Below are 25,388 nucleotides of genomic sequence, written 5' to 3'. Positions count from 1 at the left end.
AATTGGCAGAAAGACTAACATATGTTATTTTAACAACCCTGGAACCTCCCCTGAAAAAAAAATAAGGCTTACATTTTCACATGTAATTTAGGAAGAATTTTATATTGAAGATGTAATTTTAAATAGTCTGTGATTACTGTGTAAAACACATTAATTCTAAAAAAAAAAACAAACTATAATCTCATCTCCCCAAAATGTGATATATATTGATACTGTAAATTTTCTTTCTATAATTTCTGCATTTATATGTGTATGTGTATATGCATAGCTTAAATGTGTGAGCAATAGTTTCTATATTGTATATAATATAAATGTTAGTGTTCATTTAAATTTATGATCTATAGTTCTTAAATTCTACTTTTACTTACCCTTTTATGCTAAATCTTTCCCATATTTTAATATGCAAAACATTGTTTTTAATGGCTGAATAATGGGTATAAAGATACAGGAATACTTGGATGTAAAAATGTTTCCTTCCCACATATATTGCAACCTTTTGGTAATTTACCACAGCGTAAGTTATTTCATGTTGAGATGAAGCATTCCAAGTCTCCTTGGAAACAGAAGTTCTAATGCCAAAATATCTAAAAGAAACAGGACCACTTCTTGTATGATCCCTAGGCATAAACTGCACGCAGGCACACAAGGAAGAAATGAACAAACCCAGGCACTTACTGATTTCGGTAGCAATGATTGTTATGTTGTGCCACACACTTAATTCTCTGTCCAATGGTGTTGCAAGCGTTATCTTCCCATCATCAGCATTAATGTTGAATTGTCTCTCCAGGTCAGTGTGCCGGTCGATGGAAAACCTGCAAAACAGACACATCTGTAATCTACTTCAAAGTTTATATGATTCATACATTCCACAGCAGACCTTTAGTAATCCTTAGAGAGCCAGTTGTGAAGCGAAATGAATTGGTAAACTCAATGGCATCCTAATTTGTAAAACAAAACGACTGAATGAGGCACAAGAAACTTAATAATTATTGCCCAAGGAGTCATTAGCTACATATGCAACATGGAGGTCATAAACTGCCATCAGTTTCAATAGGTAACATCTTCAAAAATGGCTGCTGATGAAGAGTTAATTGGACAATCCATCACTTTTATTGGACAGCTTATGATAATTAGCAGTTGCCACAAAATACCATATAAAACAATGAACTCAAATCCAAAGGAGGATGGTGCTAGACAGCAAATTATTTATGGTAGGTCCAAGGAAATGTGTGTTTGTGTTAAACTTAGATTTGACTGCACAAAAGGTATGTGTTTTTGTTGCTGTTGGTTTGTTTTGTTATCATTTTAAGTAAGGTATATATTTAGGTTTCCTATTCATTTCTGTCCATAGACATCAGATGCTTTCTGATTCTCTGGTAAATAATTTTTTAAAATTGGTCTAGATATTTTAGCAGATTTAAAACTTTAATGGGCAGGTTAGTAGTTCTGTTGAGAAAACTTTTGGATAAGGCAGACATTAAGATGCTCTATGTCTATAGCCAAGTGCTTCTCGGGAACACTAAGTAACAAGATCATACAGGAATTACTTTTTTTTTACCACATTTACTAATATCTTAAGAAACACAAGGCATGATTAGAAAAACTGGCATGATTGGAAAAACTTTATTCCACAAATAAGCAGTGGAATAAAGTAAAACAGAATGAAATGGAGGTTCAAATAAGGATTGTGCATGTATGCTAAGTCACTTCAGTCATGTCTGACTCTTTGCGACCCTATAGACTATAGCCTTTGACTGTGTGGATCACAAGAAACTGTGGAAAATTCTGAAAGAGACGGGAATACCAGACCACCTGACCTGCCTCTTGAGAAATTTGTATGCAGGTCAGGAAGCAACAGTTAGAACTGGACATGGAACAACAGACTGGTTCCAAATAGGAAAAGGAGAACGTCAAGGCTGTATATTGTCACCCTGCTTATTTAACTTATATGCAGAGTACATCATGAGAAACGCTGGGCTGGAAGAAGCATGAGCTGGAATCAAGATTGCTGGGAGAAATATCAATAACCTCAGATATGCATATGACACCACCCTTATGGCAGAAAGTGAAGAGGAACTAAAAAGCCTCTTGATGAAAGTGAAAGTGGAGGGTGAAAAAGTTGGCTTAAAGCTCAACATTCAGAAAACAAAGATCATGGCATCTGGTCCCATCACTTCATGGGAAATAGATGGGGAAACAGTGGAAACAGTGTCAGACTTTATGTTGGGGGGCTCCAAAATCACTGCAGATGGTGATTGCAGCCATGAAATTAAAAGACGCTTACTCCTTGGAAGAAAAGTTATGACCAAACTAGATAGCATATTGAAAAGCAGAGACATTACTTTGCCAACTAAGGTCCATCTAGTCAAGGCTATGGTTTTTCCAGTGGTCATGTATGGATGTGAGAGTTGGACTGTGAAGAAAGCTGAGTGCTGAAGAATTGATGCTTTTGAACTGTGGTGTTGGAGAAGACTCTTGAGAGTCCCTTGGACTGCAAGGAGATCCAACCAGTCCATTCTGAAGGAGATCAGCCCTGGGATTTCTTTGGAAGGAATGATGCTAAAGCTGAAACTCCAGTACTTTGGCCACCTCATGGGAAGAGTTGACTCATTGGAAAAGACTCTGATGCTTGGAGGGATTGGGGGCAGGAGGAGAAGGGGACGACAGAGGATGAGATGGCTGGATGGCATCACTGACTCAATGGACGTGAGTCTGAGTGAACTCCAGGTGTTGGTGATGGACAGGGAGGCCTGGCGTGCTGCAATTCATGGGGTCGCAAAGAGTCGGACACGACTGAGGGACTGAACTGAACTGAACTGAGACTAGGCCCACTAGGGTCCTCTGTCCATGGAATTCTCCAGGCAAGAATACTGGAGTGGGTTGCCATGCCCTTCTCCACAGGATCTTCATGACCCAGGGATCAAGCCCGTGTCTCTTACGTCTCCTGCATTGGCAGGCAGGTTCTTTACCACTAGTGCCACCTGGGAAACCCTCAAAGAACTCCCCCAAATTTTTATGTTAAAACCCTCATTCCTAATGTGTGATAGCGTTTGGAAATAAGGCCTTTAGGAGGTAATTAGGGTTAGAATAAGTCATTAGAATAGGGCTCTCCTGTGGGATTAATGATCTTATTTAAAAAAAGAAAAGAAGAAGAAGGGGACATAGGCTGTCTCTTTTCTGCTCTCTGCCAAGGAGGATTCAAGAAGACAACCATACCAGAAAATGTGCCCTCACCATACAGTGGATCTGCTGGTACCTTGATCTTGGACTTCCCAGCCCCCAGAAACTGTGAGAAACAGATTTTTGGTGTTTAATCCACCCCATCTAGGATACTCTGTATCTAAGAAGCCCAAACTAAGACCAAGGTCACGTGCAATCCCATCTACGAGGCAGGACTGAGGAAACCTTTCATGGTTTAGGGGAACTCCTAAGAACTATACATGAAATCTGTTTATTGGTACCCATTAACACTAAATACGAAACATGCTCCATGGCTATTTGCAGCTAAGCGTATTTTCCATTTCTATGGTTTTTATTAACATTTATTATATCATCAAGAATAAAACTATGCTATTATAAGAAAAAAAATAAAATTTCCCATAATTTTGTATCTGTAGGTTTGTACTGTTAACATTTTAGTGGATTTCATTGCAAACATATAAACAGGTACTTTATGCTTATCTATCTATGCATATATACTTATTTGTATCTATATCTAACTCCAGGAAATAGTGAAAGACAGGGAAGCCTGACATGCTGCAGTTCATGGGGTCGCAAAGAATCGGACACAACCTAGCAACTGAATAACAACAACAACACAAAGGGGGATGGGTAAATGGATGGATAGCAGACAGACAGACATATAGGGATATGGATAACTCCTTGCTCCTCTTAGCTGTATCTTCTCATTAGAAATGGCACGCATGCTCCTTATCAGTTCAGTTCAGTCGCTCAGCCATGCCCGACTCACTGCGACTCCTTATACCAGATGCAGATATTAAGAAAAAAGACATTCCTGTAAATCCTCTACACCAATCACAAGCATCATTAGACATTCTGGAATAATATTAAAAAGTACTTAATTTTATTGACAGGATCTTCTTCCCTGTAGCTCAGACGGTAAAGAATCCGCTTGCGATCCAGGAGACCCAGGTTCCATCCCTGGGTCGGGAAGATCCCCTGGAGAAGAGAATGGCAACCCACTCCAGTATTCTTGCCTGGAGAATCCCATGGACAGAGAAGCCTGGCAGGCTACAGTCCATGGGGTCACAAAGAGTCAGACGTGACTGAGCTACTAACACTACTACTACTAATTTTATTGACAACAGTATGTTGCTAAATTCCTTGATAAAACCATGTACCAAGAGATCATAACTCCAGGTATAATAAAGACTTGCTGCTGCTGCTGCTGCTAAGTCACTTCAGTTGTGTCCGACTCTGTGCGACCCCACAGACGGCAGACCACCAGGCTCCCCCGTCCCTGGGATTCTCCAGGCAAGCACTGGAGTGGGTTGCCATTTCCTAATAAAGACTTAGATATAAAGAAAATAAATACACTGACTTGCATCTATACACCAGGAATTTATAAAACAATCCCTTGCCTAACCCTCAGGATAATTAGAGAAATTCAGAATGGATTTAAGAACCTAGAGACATAGCTGAATTAACAGTGCTTGCAAAATAATCCTGAACATGAGGAAGTAAGTGTTCACTGCAAAACATCTGAATCTGTTGTATTACTGAAAAAAAGACTAAAAATCATTATCCTGGGGAACAATGATTGTTGATTAGACCAATGAGGTTCCACGTTTAACTGTAAAATAATAGGCATGTGTTTTGCTCCAGATATCATGAACACTCTGTTAAAAGATCTAAGTGATGTCCAGAGGATTAATTATCACTATCTGCATCATATTCATAAATAAACTTTGCATGCACTGCTGGGTTCTAATAATTTTATTATCACACTGCTGATATTTCACACATTTATGCATCTGCCAATTTCCCAGAGGCCACAGAAAACGAGGTCGGAAACACACTCCATGGCTATTTGACTGCTGTCCAGTAAATGCCTAGAACTTCTGGCCTAGAAGAAGCGCTGGGAACAATGACAGAGTTTGGGAAGCTGTTTGTGTAATCCCTTATTTAAAACTGTACCATGCAACCTTGACATTGGAATAAATTATATCTCTATTATTTATATATTGTTGTTTCTAGGATAATTAATAAATACCCCGAGCCTCAGTTTCTTCACTGGCCAAATATAATACTCAAATCACAGGTCTGGTTGTGAAGATTAAAAATGAAACATAAATCAGTCTTTGGTAATTAGTAAGTGCTGAAGATATGTTCATCATCACCACATCACGATAATAACATCATGTCCCATTAAATGAAGCTTCATAAATTTTCCTACTCGGAAGGTGGTGGAGAAGGCCCCTTTCTTACCAGTTTATAAATAGCATAAATGTGGAAAAAACGTTTGGGTGTTATTTAACTCCCATAACTCTAAAAGAGACAGGGATATTTTTCTCATTTTTTAAAGATCAGCTCATGACGGACTTTATGAGGTGAGTCATAAGAATTTATAAAATACAGCCCTTTAGTAAGATCAGAGGTAAGATTGTCATAACATTACAAGATAACACAATGGGAGGAACTTGATGGGGGGAAAAAAAAAACAGCTTAAAATTCAGTTTAAAGTCTACCTTGACTGTATAAAGAAGCCTCTTGCTCCCTTTGTACACATTTTGCATATTTTATAGCCTAGTAGACTTCATGGTAAAGGCTGCCCAGAACTGCTAAATAGTTCAAAAATTCAGACTTAGCATCAATAAGCACGCATTAAACACCAAATGTATACCAGGCACAGTGCTAGATGCCTCTTTCTTTTTGCATCTTTCTCTCTTTGGTGTCTTATAAAATGAATAAAAGAAAAATCACAGGTGTGATTTCATCGTGTTATTAATCATTTTGTGCCTTTGTTACCTAATCTGTTAAATGGGAATTAGAATAGGTTTTGTGAGATGTAGACGAGGTAATACCTATAGAGCACTTATTGCAGTGCCTGGCACATATAATAATAAATATCTATTGAAAATCTCTAATGTTGTCATCACTCATCTGGAAACAGTAGGTTTCTACTAATGAATCCCAGGCCTCTCTTCACGTTTAAGCCAGCCTTCCTGTTACTCCTTGATTCTCTTTCCCTATACCAGTTCATCTGGGTTCTCATACCCATGGAAGCAGAAGCATGGAGGGTATCACTTTAAGTGACAAACTAAAGCCAAGGAGAAGGAGCATGTGGAGAGGCTCTTACTTGCACTTCTAGCATCATTTTAGCATCCATTTTTCTGCCACCTTTTCTGACCAAATCTCCATCCCATGAACTGACTGTTCCAAGTTCAAAGCATTATTGGACACATTCACTTTTTATTCATGTTGAATAACATATGAGTGTTTGTTATCATAGTTAAAATTAAGTACATTTTAACACAAGTTTGGATTAAAAAAAAAAAAACTGCACTCCACATGCCATTTTTAGCAATGCTCTCAGAAGATGCTTGCTCCCCACAAATAGCTATGCCTCTCCATTGCTAGTTGCAAAGATTCAGCTTGCTTTCCTGTGGTCCTTTAGCTGCCACCATCCACTCGGCTGTTTCAGTTTCTCCTCTCATCTTCTGTTCATTGCACTCTATGACACAGCTCCATCAGAGTAATAAAGGGAAGTGAAGTGTAGTTGCTCAGTCATGTCTGACTCTTTGCGACACCATGGACTCCATTTTCCAGGCAAGAATACTGGAGTGGGTTGCTACTTCCTTCTCCAGAGGATCTTCCCAACCCAGGGATTGAACCTGGGTCTCCCGCATTGTAGGCAGACACTTTACCATCTAAGCCACCAGGGAAGGGAAACCACAGTCAATTACGGGGCTTCCCAGGTGGCACTAGGGTAAAGAACCCACCCACCCGCCAACACAGGAAACAAAATGAGACATGAGTCCGATCCCTGGGTCAGGCAGATTCCCTGGAGGAGGGCATTGGCAATCCACTCCAGGACTCTTGCCTGGAAAATCCCATGCATGGAGGAGCCTGGTAGGCTGCAGTCCATGGGGTCACTAAGAGTCGGACATGACTGAGTGACTTCACTTTCACTTTTCACTTTCATGCATTGGAGAAGAAAATGGCAACCCAGTCCAGTGTTCTTGCCTGGAGAATCCCAGGGACGGGGGAGCCTGGTGGGCTGCCGTCTATGGGGTTACACAGAGTCACACAACTGAAGCGACTTAGCAGCAGCAGCAGCATTCTTGCCTGGAGAATCCCATGGAGAAGCCTGGTGGGCTACAGTCCATAGGGAGGGCAGAGAGTCAGACACGACGGAAGCGACTGAGCACATGTGCGTGCACACTCAGTTACAAGACTTGGATACAGACTGTTTTCTTACACCAATTAACAGAGAATAATTTCAAAGAGAAACAGGGTGGATTAAATTAACTGCAAACCCGAAGGAAAGACTTAATTTTTTAGAATCCCGTGTACCAGGCAAGTTCTTCAGATGTCATGATTTTGCATAGATGTCTCAGAACTAGAAGTAAGCCACACTGTTTTCTAGGATTCCCAGTATCTATCTGAATAGCAGCAGATAAAGTGGAAGAAACAGAAACCAGATAACCTTCAGTGGAATCTCACCGGTGAGATCTCACTGAAACAATGTAATTGGTCATAATCTCATAGGCTCATCTATAAATAGGAGAAAGGATCTATTAATATTTCACAAAATGGTTCTCTGCAATAAATGAATGGATACATGACTCAGATACAGCAAAGTAATTGGTTAATTAATAGGCGATTCTTTAAGCCCAGAATGACTGAAAATGAATAATTAGAAATAGAAAGATATAAATAAAATCGACCATTCACATCCTTTAGTAGTTTCCCAAGTGATACTAGAAAAATATTCCAAATCTGTCATGTGCATGAGTGCCTGCTAAGTCGTGTCTGACTCTGTGCAACTCTGTGGACGGCAGCCTGCCAGGCTCCTCCATCCATGGGGTTCTCCATGTAAGAATCCTGGAGTGTGTTGCCATGTCGTCCTCCAGGGGATCTTCCCGACCCAGGAATCCTACCCACATCTCTTACATCCCCAGCATTGGCAGGAAGGTTCCTTACCACTAGCACTACTTGGGAAGCCCAATCTCTTCATAGTGTTAGTCTATACCAGCCATCACCTTTTTCAAAATAGACTCTGAGCTGAAGAGGCTACTGGGTTTCTTTGCTTAGTGCTCATCCACAAGGAGCCTTTGGGACCTGACCCGAGTCTTCACTGATCTTCTCTTCCTTAAGGTTGTCCTCCCTATTATTCTACAATTAAGCATTTGCTGGACTTTTGCTCTTTAAAACAGGAAGAGATTGTTTGATTCTTATAACATCACATTGGTTGGAATTTTGTACTACAGTTATTCCATAACTCTCTGTTGGAAAGATGCACAAGCTTTCATTGAGCGTGGGTTGTTATTATGTAGGAAACATGGTGCTAAAGAAGTATGAGGAAAGGAGTAAATGGGATAAGAACAGAAGAAAAAAAGAAGAGTGAATTTGGTTCCCACTGTATCTACAGAAAAGTTCAATGTCTTCTAATTTGCATCTTAAAAGTCATAGGGTTTGTATCTCCGGTATTGAAGTCATTTTAATTTCTTTTTTTATTCACAAAAATGTTATTATTAACATAGTTGTTAAATTATATAAATTCTGTGCTGACTCGAACATTTCTCAGAATATTTTCAGGGTTTTAAAAATCATCAGTTTAAAAAATTAATTTATTTATTTTCAGTTCAGTTCAGTTCAGTTGCTCAGTCATGTCCAACTCTTTTTGACCCCATGAATTGCAGCACACCAGGCCTCCCTGTCCATCACCAACTCCCGGAGTTCACGCAGACTCAAGTCCATCGAGTCCATGGTGCCATCCAGCCATTGCATCCTCTGTTGTCCCCTTTTCCTCCTGCCCCCAATCCCTCCCAGCATTAGAGTCTTTTCCAGTGAGTCAACTCTTCACATGAGGTGGCCAAAGTACTGGAGTTTCAGCTCCAGCATCATTCCCTCCAAAGAACACCCAGGGCTGATCTCCTTTAGAATGGACTGGTTGGATCTCCTTGCAGTCCAGGGACTCTCAAGAGTCTTCTCCAACACCACAGTTCAAAAGCATCAATTCTTCAGGGCTTAGCTTTCTTCACAGTCCAACTCTCACATCTGTACATGACCACTGGAAAAACCATAGCCTTGACTAGACGGACCTTTGTTGGCAAAGTAATGTCTCTGCTTTTCAATTTGCTATCTAGGTTGACATAACTTTTCTTCCAAGCAGTAAGTGTCTTTTAATTTCATGGCTGCAGTCACGATCTGCAGTGATTTTGGAGCCCCCAAAAATAAAGTCTGACACTGTTCCCACTGTTTCCCCATCTATTTCCCACGAAGTGATGGAACCAGATGCCATGATCTTTGTTTTCTGAATATTGAGCTTTAAGCCAAGTTTTTCAGTCTCCTCTTTCACTTTCATCAAGAGGCTTTTTAGTTCCTCTTCACTTTCTGCCATAAGGGTGGTGTCATCTGCATATCTGAGGTTATTGATATTTCTCCCGGCAATCTTGATTCCAGCTTGTGCTTCTTCTAGCCCAGCATTTCTCATGAGGTACTCTGCATAGAAGTTAAATAAGCAGGGTGACAATATACAGCCTTGACATACTCCTTTTCCTATTTGGAACCAGTCTGTTGTTCCATGTCCAGTTCTAACTGTTGCTTCCTGACCTGCATACTGGTTTCTCAAGAGGCAGTGAGGTGATCTGGTATTCCCATCTCTTTCAGAATTTTCCACAGTTTATTGTGATCCACACAGTCAAAGGCTTTGGCATAGTCAATAAAGCAGAAATAGATTGGAGGCTAATTACTTTAAAATTGTTGTGGTTTTTGCCATACATCAACATGAATCAGCCATGGGTGTTCATGTGTCCCATCATCCTGAACCCTGAAGGCTTCATTTTAATATCTTGAAAATACACATATGTTTGATTTGCTGTTCTTTTACAGATTTACTTAAGATGCGTTTGAGACAACAGAACTCATTCAAAGAGACTAGAATATATTTTGGAGAGTCATCTTTTTGCCACAATAAGAAGAAAGATTTTAACACAGTAGGGCATGGTATGTGACAAAACAGGCTTCTTGGACCATGTTATTAATAACATCAATCCTAATGATGGCAATTTTGCAAACAGACATTCTCATTCTATAACAATGAAGATGGTTTAGAAACTGCATCACCCATGATAATCAATATTCAACTTTCCCTATTTCAACTTTCCCATTCTATTCCAACAACTATCCTGGTTTGCTTCAATCTTGCTGCTGCTGCTAAGTTGCTTCAATCGTGTCCAACTCTATGCGACCCCATAGATGGTAGCCCACCAGGCTCCCCCGTCCCTGGGACTCCCCACGCAAGAACACTGGAGTGGGTTGCCATTTCCTTCTCCAATGCATGAAAGTGAAAAGTGAAAGTGAAGTCGCTCATTCGTGTCCGACTCTTAGCGACCCCATGGACTACAGCCCACCAGGCTCCTCCATCCATGGGATTTTCCAGGCAAGAGTATTGGAGTGGGGTGCCATTGCCTTCTCCACTAATATTCCTCTAACTTGTAGTAGTATGTCTTAGAAATGAATGCTAACAACTTCATCATTGTACTTTGTGAAGTAAAGGCTATGGATGTGAGGAAATTCCTACCTAGATGCTTAGCACTTTGTTGGGGATCTAATTTAACCTACTGGGCTCTGACCATGAGCACAAACTTTGTCACCAGTTCACTCAATCAAGAGTAGTTTGCAGAGGTCAGAAGTTAATATTAGAAGATATCACTATTGCAGTGATTGAGACTAGGTCAAAATGGGCAACTGGATATTATTATATTGGAAAATAGCACCCTTTCTGCATTGCTGCAATATACAACTTTTACCTGAATCATAGTGAAGTCGCTCAGTCGTGCCCGACTCTTTGAGACCCCATGGATAGTAGCCTGCACCAAGCTCCTCCGTCCATGGGATTTTTCAAGGCAAGAAGTACTGGAGTGGGTTGCCATTTCCTTCTCCAACCTGAATCATATGTTTACTCAATTATCACAGCCTAACTATTTACATTTCATACCAATATTTGGCACAAAATCCTGTATCTTGTTTGTGTGTGTGTAAGACAGATTTTACCATCAACATATAAATATTATATGTATATATACATTCATTCATTTGTTCATTTAAAGCATCTCCTACTCCCTCTTCCCAATCTTGCCCCATATGACACACCTACAGAGACCCTCTGTCCCTACTGAATTTCTGTTTCTTGTTTGCAATAAAGAACATCAAACTCTGATAATATCAAGAGTATTTTAAGGATGATCAGCACCAAGCTTTCAATATCAAGGAGTCTTTTCCACTCCCAGTGACTTGTGTCAGAAAGGAAGAATGTAAATTAAAGTCTGGAATGTGCACGAGAAGCTACACCAGTTATCTTAATAATCAGGTAAAGATAAATAATTTTCTCTCAAAAGTTACTCTGGACTATATTATTATTAATACAGTATTTGTGAAATACCTGATGAATTTTCAAGAGAAAGACCCTTTTCTTCCTAATGTCTCCTCTAGGCCAATTTATAGATCTATCCTTAGTTTCTTCATCTGAAAAATGAGAATAGACTACCTTCTTTTTTTTTTTTTCCTAATTTTATTTTTAAACTTTACATAATTGTATTAGTTTTGCCAAATATCAAAATGAATCCGCCACAGGTATACATGTGTTCCCCATCCCGAACCCTCCTCCCTCCTCCCTCCCCATACCATCCCTCTGGGCCGTCCCAGTGCGCCAGCCCCAAGCATCCAGCATCGTGCATCGAACCTGGACTGGCAACTCGTTTCCTACATGATATTTTACATGTTTCATTGCCATTCTCCCAAATCTTCCCACCCTCTCCCTCTCCCACAGAGTCCATAAGACTGTTCTATTCATCAGTGTCTCTTTTGCTGTCTCGTACACCGGGTTATTGTTACCATCTTTCTAAATTCCATATATATGCGTTAGTATACTGTATTTATGTTTTTCCTTCTGGCTTACTTCACTCTGTATAATAGGCTCCAGTTTCATCCACCTCATTAGAACTGATTCAAATGTATTCTTTTTAATGGCTGAGTAATACTCCATTGTGTATATGTACCACTGCTTTCTTATCCATTCATCTGCTGATGGACATCTAGGTTGCTTCCATGTCTTGGCTATTATAAACAGTGCTGCGATGAACATTGGGGTACACGTGTCTCTTTCCCTTCTGGTTTCCTCAGTGTGTATGCCCAGCAGTGGGATTGCTGGATCATAAGGCAGTTCTATTTCCAGTTTTTTAAGGAATCTCCACACTGTTCTCCATAGTGGCTGTACTAGTTTGCATTCCCACCAACAGTGTAAGAGGGTTCCCTTTTCTCCACACCCTCTCCAGCATTTATTATTTGTAGACTTTTGGATCGCAGCCATTCTGACTGGTGTGAAATGGTACCTCATAGTGGTTTTGATTTGCATTTCTCTGATAATGAGTGATGTTGAGCATCTTTTCATGTGTTTGTTAGCCATCTGTATGTCTTCTTTGGAGAAATGTCTATTTAGTTCTTTGGCCCATTTTTTGATTGGGTCGTTTATTTTTCTGGAGTTGAGCTGTAGGAGTTGCTTGTATATTTTTGAGATTAGTTGTTTGTCGGTTGCTTCATTTGCTATTATTTTCTCCCATTCTGAAGGCTGTCTTTTCACCTTGCTAATAGTTTCCTTTGATGTGCAGAAGCTTTTAAGGTTAATTAGGTCCCGTTTGTTTATTTTTGCTTTTATTTCCAATATTCTGGGAGGTGGGTCATAGAGGATCCTGCTGTGATGTATGTCGGAGAGTGTTTTGCCTATGTTCTCCTCTAGGAGTTTTATAGTTTCTGGTCTTATGTTGAGATCTTTAATCCATTTTGAGTTTATTTTTGTGTATTGTGTTAGAAAGTGGTCCAGTTTCATTCTTTTACAAGTGGTTGACCAAATTTCCCAGCACCACTTGTTAAAGAGATTGTCTTTAATCCATTGTATATTCTTGCCTCCTTTGTCAAAGACAAGGTGTCCATAAGTGCGTGGATTTATCTCTGGGCTTTCTATGTTATTCCATTGATCAATATTTCTGTCTTTGTGCCAGTACCATACTGTCTTGATAACTGTGGCTTTGTAGTAGAGCCTGAAGTCAGGTAGGTTGATTCCTCCAGTTCCATTCTTCTTTCTCAAGATCGCTTTGGCTATTCGAGGTTTTTTGTATTTCCATACAAATTGTGAAATTATTTGTTCTAGCTCTGTGAAGAATACGGTTGGTAGCTTGATAGGGATTGCGTTGAATCTATAAATTGCTTTGGGTAGTATACTCATTTTCACTATATTGATTCTTCCAATCCATGAACATGGTATATTTCTCCATCTATTAGTGTCCTCTTTGATTTCTTTCACCAGTGTTTTATAGTTTTCTATATATAGGTCTTTAGTTTCTTTAGGTAGATATATTCCTAAGTATTTTATTCTTTCCGTTGCAATGGTGAATGGAATTGTTTCCTTAATTTCTCTTTCTGTTTTCTCATTATTAGTGTATAGGAATGCAAGGGATTTCTGTGTGTTGATTTTATATCCTGCAACTTTACTATAGTCATTGATTATTTCTAGTAATTTTCTGGTGGAATCTTTAGGGTTTTCTATGTAGAGGATCATGTCATCTGCAAATAGTGAGAGTTTTACTTCTTCTTTTCCAATTTGGATTCCTTTTATTTCTTTTTCTGCTCTGATTGCTGTGGCCAAAACTTCCAAAACTATGTTGAATAGTAATGGTGAAAGTGGGCACCCTTGTCTTGTTCCTGACTTTAGAGGAAATTCTTTCAATTTTTCACCATTGAGGATAATGTTTGCTGTGGGTTTGTCATATATAGCTTTTATTATGTTGAGGTATGTTCCTTCTATTCCTGCTTTCTGGAGAGTTTTTATCATAAATGGATGTTGAATTTTGTCAAAGGCTTTCTCTGCATCTATTGAGATAATCATATGGTTTTTATTTTTCAATTTGTTAATGTGGTGTATTACATTGATTGATTTGCGGATATTGAAGAATCCTTGCATCCCTGGGATAAAGCCCACTTGATCATGGTGTATGATCTTTTTAATGTGTTGTTGGATTCTGATTCCTAGAATTTTGTTAAGGATTTTTGCATCTATGTTCATCAGTGATATTGGCCTGTAGTTTTCTTTTTTTGTGGCATCTTTGTCAGGTTTTGGTATTAGGGTGATGGTGGCCTCATAGAATGAGTTTGGAAGTTTACCTTCCTCTGCAATTTTCTGGAAGAGATTGAGCAGGATAGGTGTTAGCTCTTCTCTAAATTTTTGGTAGAATTCAGCTGTGAAGCCGTCTGGACCGGGGCTTTTGTTTGCTGGAAGATTTTTGATTACAGTTTCAATTTCCATGCTTGTGATGGGTCTGTTAAGATTTTCTACTTCTTCCTGGTCCAGTTTTGGAAAGTTGTACTTTTCTAAGAATTTGTCCGTTTCTTCCACGTTGTCCATTTTATTGGCATATAATTGTTGATAGTAGTCTCTTATGATCCTTTGTATTTCTGTGTTGTCTGTTGTGATCTCTCCATTTTCGTTTCTAATTTTGTTGATTTGATTTTTCTCCCTTTGTTTCTTGATGAGTCTGGCTAATGGTTTGTCAATTTTATTTATCCTTTCAAAGAACCAGCTTTTGGTTTTGTTGATTTTTGCTATGGTCTCTTTTGTTTCTTTTGCATTTATTTCTGCCCTAATTTTTAAGATTTCTTTCCTTCTACTAACCCTGGGGTTCTTCATTTCTTCCTTTTCTAGTTTCTTTAGGTGTAGAGTTAGGTTATTTATTTGACTTTTTTCTTGTTTCTTGAGGTGTGCCTGTATTGCTATGAACTTTCCCCTTAGGACTGCTTTTACCGTGTCCCACAGGTTTTGGGTTGTTGTGTTTTCATTTTCATTCATTTCTATGCAAATTTTGATTTCTTCTGTAATTTGTTGGTTATTCAGCAGTGTGTTGTTCAGCCTCCATATGTTGGAATTTTTAATAGTTTTTCTCCTGTAATTGAGATCTAATCTTACTGCATTGTGGTCAGAAAAAATGCTTGGAATGATTTCTATTTTTTTGAATTTACCAAGCCTAGCTTTATGGCCCAGGATGTGATCTATCCTGGAGAAGGTTCCATGTGCGCTTGAGAAAAAAGTGAAATTCATTGTTTTGGGATGAAATGTCCTATAGATATCAATTAGGTCTAACTGGTCTATTGCATTGTTTAAAGTTTGTGTTTCCTTGTTAATTTTCTGTTTAGTTGATCTATCCATAGGTGTAAGTGGGGTATTAAAGTCTCCCACTATTATTGTGTTATTGTTAATTTCTCCTTTCATACTTGTTAGTATTTGTCTTACGTACTGTGGTGCTCCAGTGTTGGGTGCATATATATTTATAATTGTTATATCTTCTTCTTGGATTGATCCTTTGATCATTATGTAGTGACCTTCTTTGTCTCTTTTCACAGCCTTTGTTTTAAAGTCTATTTTATCTGATATGAGGATTGCTACTCCTGCTTTCTTTTGGTCCCTATTTGCATGGAAAATCTTTTTCCAGCCCTTCACTTTCAGTCTGTATGTGTCCCCTGTTTTGAGGTGGGTCTCTTGTAGACAACATATGTAGGGGTCTTGTTTTTGTATCCATTCAGCCAGTCTTTGTCTTTTGGTTGGGGCATTCAACCCATTTACATTTAAGGTAATTACTGATAAGTATGATCCCGTTGCCATTTACTTTATTGTTTTGGGTTCGAGTTTATACCCGTTTTTGTGTTTCCTGTCTAGAGAATATCCTTTAGTATTTGTTGGAGAGCTGGTTTGGTGGTGCAGAATTCTCTCAGCTTTTGCTTGTCTGAAAAGCTTTTGATTTCTCCTTCATACTTGAATGAGATCCTTGCTGGGTACAATAATCTGGGCTGTAGGTTATTTTCTTTCATCATTTTAAGTATGTCTTGCCATTCCCTCCTGGCTTGAAGAGTTTCTATTGAAAGATCAGCTGTTATCCTTATGGGAATTCCCTTGTGTGTTATTTGTTGTTTTTCCCTTGCTGCTTTTAATATTTGTTCTTTGTGTTTGATCTTTGTTAATTTGATTAATATGTGTCTTGGGGTGTTTCGCCTTGGGTTTATCCTGTTTGGGACTCTCTGGATTTCTTGGACTTGGGTGATTATTTCCTTCCCCATTTTAGGGAAGTTTTCAACTATTATCTCCTCAAGTATTTTCTCATGGTCTTTCTTTTTGTCTTCTTCTTCTGGAACCCCTATGATTCGAATGTTGTAGCGTTTAATATTGTCCTGGAGGTTTCTGAGCTTGTCCTCATTTCTTTTAATTCGTTTTTCTTTTATCCTCTCTGATTCATTTATTTCTACCATTCTATCTTCTAATTCACTAATCCTGTCTTCTGCCTCTGTTATTCTACTATTTGTTGCCTCCAGAGTGTTTTTAATTTCACTTATTGCATTATTCATTATATACTGACTCTTTTTTATTTCTTCTAGGTCCTTGTTAAACCTTTCTTGCATCTTCTCAATCCTTGTCTCCAGGCTATTTATCTGTGATTCCATTTTAGTTTCAAGATTTTGGATCAATTTCACTATCATTATTCGGAATTCTTTATCAGGTAGATTCCCTATCTCTTCCTCTTTTGTTTGGTTTGGTGGGCATTTATCCTGTTCCTTTATCTGCTGAGTATTCCTCTGTCTCTTCATCTTGTTTAAATTGCTGAGTTTGGGGTGTCCTTTCCGTATTCTGGCAGTTTGTGGAGTTCTCTTTATTGTGGCGTTTCCTCACTGTGTGTGGGTTTGTACAGGTGCCTTGTCAAGGTTTCCTGGTTAGGGAAGCTTGTGTCGGTGTTCTGGTGGGTGGAGCTGTATTTCTTCTCTCTCCTTTCGAAGAGTTGGGTTGCTTTTCTGGGTGCCTGATGTCCTCTGCCGGCATTCAGAAGTTGTTTTGTGGAATTTACTCGACGTTTAAATGCTCTTTTGATGAATTTGTGGGGGAGAAAGTGTTCTCCCCATCCTACTCCTCCGCCATCTTGGCTCCTCCCTCCAATAGACTACCTTCTTTTAAAGTTTAAGGTAAATCCCCTTAGGTAATGCATTGTAAATTTCCTTTTGATTTTTTTTTTTTTAGATTGTTGTTGTGGATCATTGTTAAAGTCTGTATTGAATTTGTTATAATACTGCTTCTGTCATGTTTTGTTTTTTTGGCTGCAAGGTATGTGGGATGTTAGCTTCCCTATCCCTAATCAAGCCTGCACCCCCTGCAATGGAAGGCAAAGTCTTAACCACTGGACTGCTAGGGATGTCCTCCTTTTGCTTTTTAAATGCAGTTTCATACTGAATATTTATCATTATTTCTAGTTAGACACTCTGACAAATGTCTAGGTATTTTTAAACAACAATAATAACATATTTGAAAGATTCTGATGTTGTTGTTTAGTCACCAAGGTGTGTCGGACTCTTCACGATCCCTCGGACTGCAGATACCAGGCTTCCCTGTCCCTCAAAGGATGAAGCAGATCCACCTACAATAATCATCCTTAGATACCTTCACTTACTTAGGGTCACATATAGAAATCTCAGATGCTAAATCTGTTGGTTTAGAGAATGTCCCATTTTCTGAGCATGCATTTTGTTTTATAGTTTGTTCCACTCATACCTTAAAAAGATGCCATCATAAAGCCAAAGTCGTACATGTAAATTTCTGCAGTCACAAGACCAAAATTAGTGTGTCCCAGATAAAATCTAATTCATGATTAATTATTTAATATTTACATAATATCTTTAGAGAAATTCTAATTTTCTCCCTGAGTCATCAAAATAATCATTTATAACTGAGAACTCTAAATCCAATATGATGACAAAAATATGAAAAAAAGTGAATGCTTTACATAAAAGATTAATGTAAATTTTTAATTTTTTATTTAATTCCATAAAGGCTTAGTGACTGCTTCTTTTAGTCAAGTATGATGCTAAATGCTTGAACAAAGCCTCCTCTCAGACACACTGGTTGTGTTTTTCTCATTTCTTACAATGAAAAATGGCAAGCACTGTAATAAAGTCATTGTTATACTGCAGTTAGAAAGGGGCCCCAGATGTGCCTGGGAAAGGGGAGGGTGGTCAAAGATGACACCACAGTGTGGCAGCATCTGTTTGGGGACAGGAAGAATGAGTAGGGGTTTTCCAGGTAGAATATGTAGGGAGAGCATCCCCAGCAGAAAGGAATACAGGAAGAAAATCTTGGGTTTGTTTAGGAAACGATAGAATTAAGGACCAGGCTGGGCATGGTGAGAGCTAAGGTCTGACAGATGAGCAACCTGCCCTTTCATTCCCATCCTTCCTTTCATCTTGTCCCTTCCATCCCTCTTTCTTTTACTCTTTACTGAGTATTTCTTATATATAAGGCATTGTGTTAGTTGCCAAGACAGACATGGCCTTGCTTTCATGTAACTGAGTCTACCTGTAGAGAAAGACAATGAAAGGAAATAAGATTTTTAAAGCTTACAGTGATGTATTCTTGAAAAAGAAAAGGGATTAGATGTATAAAATGTTATTAAAATACGCCTGTCAAAAGAAACAGCAAATATGAAAGGTCAGTTAGGAAGATGGTCAGTATTTTTAACGACTAACAAATGACAGGATTGTTGAAATTCAGGATTCAGTGCGGGGGTGGGCATTGGGAAGGACCTTGGAAACCATGTTGAAGAATTAAGTTTTTTCACTTGCAGGAAATGAGGAACCACTTGAACAAAATACAGGAGGAGAATGACATGATCTAAACCGCAGCTGGATTCCACAGGACTTTCTGTATTGTACAAATGTGCTTTGTCCAAGATGGTAAGCGCTAGCTCTATGTGGCTATGTAGCCCTTGAAATCTAGCTAGTGTGACTGAGAAATTGAAATCATGATTATATTTAATTTAATTCATTTTATTTCCATTCAAAGAGCCACATGTGGCTAGTGGCTACAATATCAGCACAGATCTAAACTGAGTTAGAGATCACTGGGGCAGCCGTGTGGATACCAAAGGGCAGGAGACAAGCACACGGGGCTGCTGTAACTGCTCACCTTAAAGAGGACAGTGTTTGGGACTCCCCTGGTGGGCCACTGGTTAAGAATCTGCTTCTTCAGGGGGCCCAGGTTCTATTCCGGGTTGGGGAACTAAGATCCGTGCAAGGCACAGAGCAGCAAAAAAAAAAAGGGGGGGGGGCAAATATGATGGTGTTTGAGCTTAGTAACTAAAATAAACAGGACATGGTGATTATTTGGATATAGGAAGTAAAGGACATTAAAGAATTTTGAAACAATACCCTTGTGGAAGGCTCATAACTGTCTTCTATTAATCTACATTGCTTTCAAATTAGATAATTCTCTTTCTTTTGTCTCCTTTTAGCCATATTTACCTAATTAATCACAAAATACACCAAACTGGTCAAACAGTTCACATAAAGATGAGCAAATATGGACTTCCCTGGTGATAGAGTGGATAGTAATCTGCCTGTGAATGCAGGGGACAGGGGTTCCGTCCTTGGTCTGGGAAGACGGTGCGCCATAACTACTGAAACCCAAGCACTCTAGGACCTCAGAGTCACTGCTACTGAAGCCCGTGTGCCTGCAACCTGTACTCTGAAACAAGAGATGCCCATGCACCGCAACACAGAGTCCCACTTGCAGCAACTAGAAAAAACCTGAGCATAATAATGAAGACCCAGCACAACGAAAAAGAACTACATACACAAATTATCCAGAAAAAAAAAAAAAAGGAGAGAGTGAATCCCTAAAAGCAGCCAACTGAAAAAGGACATTACATTAAAAAAAAAAAAAAAAAAGACTACCAAAATGTAATTAAATATTTCCATAAATGGTATCTGTAGCTCAGAGCAGGTATCTGATATTTCCCTCTGGTGTGTCTTTTTATGATGGGAGATAGGATTTGTGAGGATAAAATCTTCTACACCCATGATAACCTTGATTCTCACTGTTTACCCTCAGGTCACAGGAATCCCAACAACTCTCATAAATCTCAAGGGGCTCACAACGACCTAAGGCTGACAGGGGACAGTTAGCAGTGAAGAGTAGCTTTTAACTCACTTAGTTACCTTCTTGGGGCTGTCAATCAGGCCAATAATGACTTTTCCCTATATGAAAGAATATGCAGAGTTGATGAATGGCACATGGACAATAAGGAAGAGATGGAGTGAGATGGAAATACATCATTGTGTAGCTGTATGGATCAGGAGACCACAACCAGAATTGAGACTTAATAAATATTTCATGTATTTATCATGGCCTTCCTAATTTTTGGCCTGTCTTCTAAGCCCTGTATATTAATTTCTTAGTTAATCCTCCTTTTACTTATGTAGCCCACATAAATTGTTATGACTCTCAATGCTTTGAGTCATAAAATGAGGGTCATATACATTTTTACCCAGCCACAAAGTTAGTGAGATAATAAGTGTAATCTCCTGACCATAATATCTGACACTTAATCAATTAGTCAGTGTTGAATAGTTGTCAGAATGGTGGTATTTGATTTTATGTTTGTCCAATTTTTGTCAGAACCATTAATTATATAGTAAAATATGTTTTTATGGAAAACATTGTACACCCAAGAAATAAGAGTAGTGCATATAAAAGTAGGTGTTTTGAAAATTTCCTAAAGTTATTTATATACACTTAAAAATTTTAATTGGACATTCAGACTCAGTAAGTGCTAAGGTCTTATGGTAAGTGCTAGGAAGTAAGAGGTGAACCAGATGTATCCTGTCGGGACTCCCCTGGTGGTCCAGTGGTTAAGACTTGACCTTCCAATGCAGGGGGTGCAGGTTCGATCCCTGATCTCGGAAATGAGATCCCACATGACTCAAGGCCAAAAAACCAAAACATAAAACAGAAGCAGTGTTGTAACATACTCAATAAAGACTTTAAAAACGGTCCACATCAAAAAAAAAAAAAAAAAAAAACAACTTAAAAAGATGCATCCTATTAATTCTTTAAGAAATGGAAGTGCATTTAGACTCAAATAGCTTGTTTACTTGCTATCACAACAAAAATAACATATATTTTTATGTTATAAATAACCATTCCTATATTCAGCCAGATAATATCTTTCTAGGAGGTCAAAAGTGTTTTTTACCAAAAATGCTCATCCCTAAAACACAGTGCCTGACCACATGGTCTAATCTAGTCTTGGATCTTCATGTAAGTGCAAAGCCTAATATCATGTACTTGTTGTTGAATAAACGTGCTCCAGACATGTTTCCTCTTTCTCCAGTGGAGACCCCATCCTCCAACTTAACCACCCCGTGGGCTCTGCTCCCTTTCCACATCTGTTCTGCAGTTTCAGATCCTTGGTTTTAAAGGACATTTAGATCTTGTGCTGTCTTTTGCACCATTAAATACATCTTTCATAACTCTGAACCTTCTTAAGGACTTCCATAAACTTTATTTTCATTTACCATGAAGCTATTAATACATAACTCAGTTGACTATCCCAAACTTGACTTGTACCACAAGAGCCATTTATAGTTATTTCAGCTAAGCCTATTCCACTCGCCAGCAAACTGACTTCAAACACACAGAAGAGAGCTAATAAACGTCTGATAGGTGGATGGGAATGACATTCCTCCATCTTTTAACATGTTCTCTTCTTAAATATGCAATACTATGTTTTCGTCTGCAACACTAAGTCAAATCTGATTGTCCTTTATCAAAAGCAAGGTTGTATAATACACTGTGTCACATCAGAATGTAGAAATATAAGGAAAACTAAAGGCTTTGTTGAAATGACTCCCATAAATATTTGAACATCAGATAAGAGTGTCAAGCTCCCTTTGTTGGGATGCAAAATAGGGGATTTATTTTGCCTTATGAGTATAATAATGTTAGATAACACAGCTCAGCCTATACAAGCAGCTTTGTTTCTCTCAGAATATAAATGTTATTATTAAGTTTTGTTCCCTGGAGGGTACAGAGACTTCACCAATCACAAAAAAATAAAAACATTTTAAACCCCAGATAAGCACTTTTCCCATTTTTTCCCCCTCTTTAAAACTTCTTATGCTTTTTTTAAAAAGCACCCTAGATCACTTGTCTTAAAATAGTTTATTAATATGTGAAGCTTGATTTTTTTATTATTATTATGAGTCAGGTTTATTGTACCACACTGGAAACATTTCAGCTAAATCAATTGGCTGCTTAGAGCCTGCATCTCAAAATACAGAACAGATACATATTTGCCACCACACCATAGTGTGGAGCTAGATGGCTAGCAGGGTGAAGTTAGTCAAATTACTCCCTCAGTAAAGAGGTTCCCTGCACTTGTGCTGGAGGGATGTGAAGATACACAGGGCAGCTGCCCCTTTAAGGAAGGACACCAGAGCTGTAGGAGGAGCAGTCAGGGGAAACCCTCTAAGTATCAGCTCCTGAGAATCTGCCTCATTTTCAGAGATTGTCCTGTGTTACCTGGAGATTAAGCCAGCAGAGGGATAAAGACACTACCAATTTGGCAGGACATAGGACTCCTCTGATGATCAATATGCATTCCATTGGATTGGGCCAAGGCTTTGCCAGGCCTGCACTGCAGGTTAATCGTGCCCCCTGTCCGCCTGTTTCTGTCCCCTCCCAGTCACAGGTGCTTCTCTCTAACAAACAGCTTGTACTTCAAATGCCATCTACTTTCAGGGAAAACAACCTGTAACCCATGTTTTTAATGGGAATATGGGAGTAAGAATATGGGTAATCACAGAGTTCATGTAATATAGTATAAATGAGATACCTGTGAAGGGCCCTGTACTAAAACCCTAAACAGACATAACTAAAGATCCGCAAGATACTCCCAGTATGACTCCTTAAATATCTACTCTCGTATTGGGGAATACATGTTAGAGTTTGTCGAACATACTCCAGCAAATCTATTCCAAGTGAATTTCTATTTCATGTCACTTCATGTTTTCAGAGAAAGAGAAATGCTGCTGGAATCAGAGATTTTTCCAAGACACTGAAAAGCAGAGACTAATTTAGTTAAGACAATCTGTATTGTAATCATCACTGAGGTCTAGAGAATGGAAGGGGCAGGTAGAAAAATCAGGTATTATGAGAAATTCATGCAAGAAACAAATATATTCCCCACTCCAAGTGAGTAAGCATCCAGGTCTTTTTCATGATGCCTTTTCACAGTCCATATGATAGTTATTGGCTTCCCCTGTGACTCATCAGTAAAGAATTTGCCTGCAATGCAAGAGATGAGGGGTCCATTCCTAGGTTGGGAAGATCCCCTGGAGGAGGGCATGGCAACCCACTCCTGTATTCTAGCCTGGAGAATCCCCATGGACAGAGGAGCCTGGTGGCTACAGTCCACAGGATTGCAGAGTCGGACATGAATGAAGCAACTGAGCACACAAGCATGATAGCTATGGTGATTTCTCCAAAAGCTATGCTACATGAAGCCAATTTTTTCCAGTAGATTCAAAGTAAGTGCACACAGGGTCAGGGGCCCCATAGAACTAACCTCCGGAGGGTTCTAAGGCAAGTATGGAGGATGTCAACTCCATCATATACAACTGGATTTTAATACAAAGAATTTCTTTGACTACAACAGATTTTTTTTTTAAGAATTTTTTTAATCCTCTCTCTAGGGAGTTTTCTAGATAGATTAGGATCCTGAAATTATGTGAGAATCAACTGTTAAGATTACTGATGAAAAACCCAAGCTCTTACCAGTATACCGTAGGAGATGACAAACTCTTTTGTAAAATAAATATCTTAGGCTTTGCAGGTCATACTGTCTCTGTTACAATGACTCCACTGCAGTTCTTAGGCATAAAGGAATGAGAGTGGCTGCATTCCAATCAAACTTAAAAGAAAAAAAAAAAAAAAAAAAGAAGTGGGGAGCCAGATTCGGGACACAGGCTATACTTGACTGACTTCTGGCCTCATGTAATAGAGTTTAAACTATTTACTCATGGAACACACCCGCCCCCCAACCCCTTCATGAAGGGTCTATGGAAAGGAAAGGGGGCAAATTTATATATTATAATAACATATAGACATGTATCCTCTTACAAAATAGGAATAAGTGCCATGATAGCTGCAATGCTTGATGGATTAGAATCTAGAGCTCAGACCAGCAAGGAAGCCTGAGCGTCCTTTACCTCAGATGCTTCTGATTCTCTACAGAAATTTCAAACTTTAAATCTCTTCTTCTTAAAGAGTGCAAGGCACCTGAGCCAATTAACTTATCTATGAAATCCTAGTGCAAAGAAACTGGAGTTCAAATTGATCTGGTCACACTGTCTTTAGTCCTAGTGATGTTCCTTAGAGCACAGCTAGGGAGATGCTGCTCTTGGAGAAAAGTGGTATATATCTATTTTTCAAATTTAACAGGCATAAATGCACTTTAAATTATAAAGAAATGTTTTGCTAAACATTGGTTTGCAGCCTCTGTATGGCAAATTTACAGGAAGATACATTTTTGAACCAACTGTGAGTGAAGATGCTATTTAGAGTCACTAATAATGAAATAAACCCCTTAGTTATGAATCAGTTATTATATTTCACTGAACTCCAACTGTTTCTTTCTCACTGTTTAATTTCATTCTAGCTTTTGTTATTGTGCCTAAAGAAACCATTTTAACATTTTCTCGCATGCACTTCAAATATCAAAAATTCCATCGACAAGTTTTCAGCTTTTTGGCTCTAATTGCTCTACTGGTTGCTCTAACTGCTTTAATAAATAATATTATCTGAGTTCTGCTAGTCCCAGAATTCTAAAGTCCCTGCATCACACATTATTTATTATACCTTTAAGAGAAAAAGGAGCCTTTTTCTACCCAAAGCTTCTCTTAATAGTGAGAGAGAAAGAAGAGGCAGGGAGGGAGGTATGGAACAAAAAATGAGAGAAAAGAAGATACACACAGTCCATGCTCTAGATTAATACTAGGTTCTCTAGAGTGTGACATAGTTCCACATTAGCATCACTGAGTATCTGCAGTTCCTTCTATTGCAATCCCTTAGAAAACTAAGAAGTCTCTTCTTCTGGGTGAGCCTAAAAATAATCTAGTTTTGCTTATCATTTTTCCGATTGAATTAAAGGTTAGATAACTGTGAAAGACTTGACTTTAACACAGGTGTGCAACTCGCTTCCTTACTATAGAGCAATGTCCATGAGGGCAGAGGCTCTGTCTCTATAGAAATCCCTTGAGAAACCATGAGTTCTGTATAT

General features: G+C 38.8%; 1 protein-coding gene across 1 annotated transcript in view; it reads right to left on the bottom strand.

Annotated features, from left to right (window-relative positions):
• CDH8 (cadherin 8) overlaps positions 1-25,388 on the bottom strand; it is a 409,672-nt gene that overhangs the window by 131,189 nt on the left and 253,095 nt on the right. Inside the window, exon 8 of the mRNA XM_027516392.1 lies at positions 676-812. Coding sequence (XP_027372193.1) covers positions 676-812 — 137 coding nt within the window. The remainder of the gene's footprint in view (positions 1-675; positions 813-25,388) is intronic.

This window comes from Bos indicus x Bos taurus, chromosome 18, assembly GCF_003369695.1.
Source record: "Bos indicus x Bos taurus breed Angus x Brahman F1 hybrid chromosome 18, Bos_hybrid_MaternalHap_v2.0, whole genome shotgun sequence".
NCBI classification, from domain to species: domain Eukaryota; kingdom Metazoa; phylum Chordata; class Mammalia; order Artiodactyla; family Bovidae; genus Bos; species Bos indicus x Bos taurus.
This window is presented reverse-complemented; position numbering and strand designations above follow the sequence as displayed.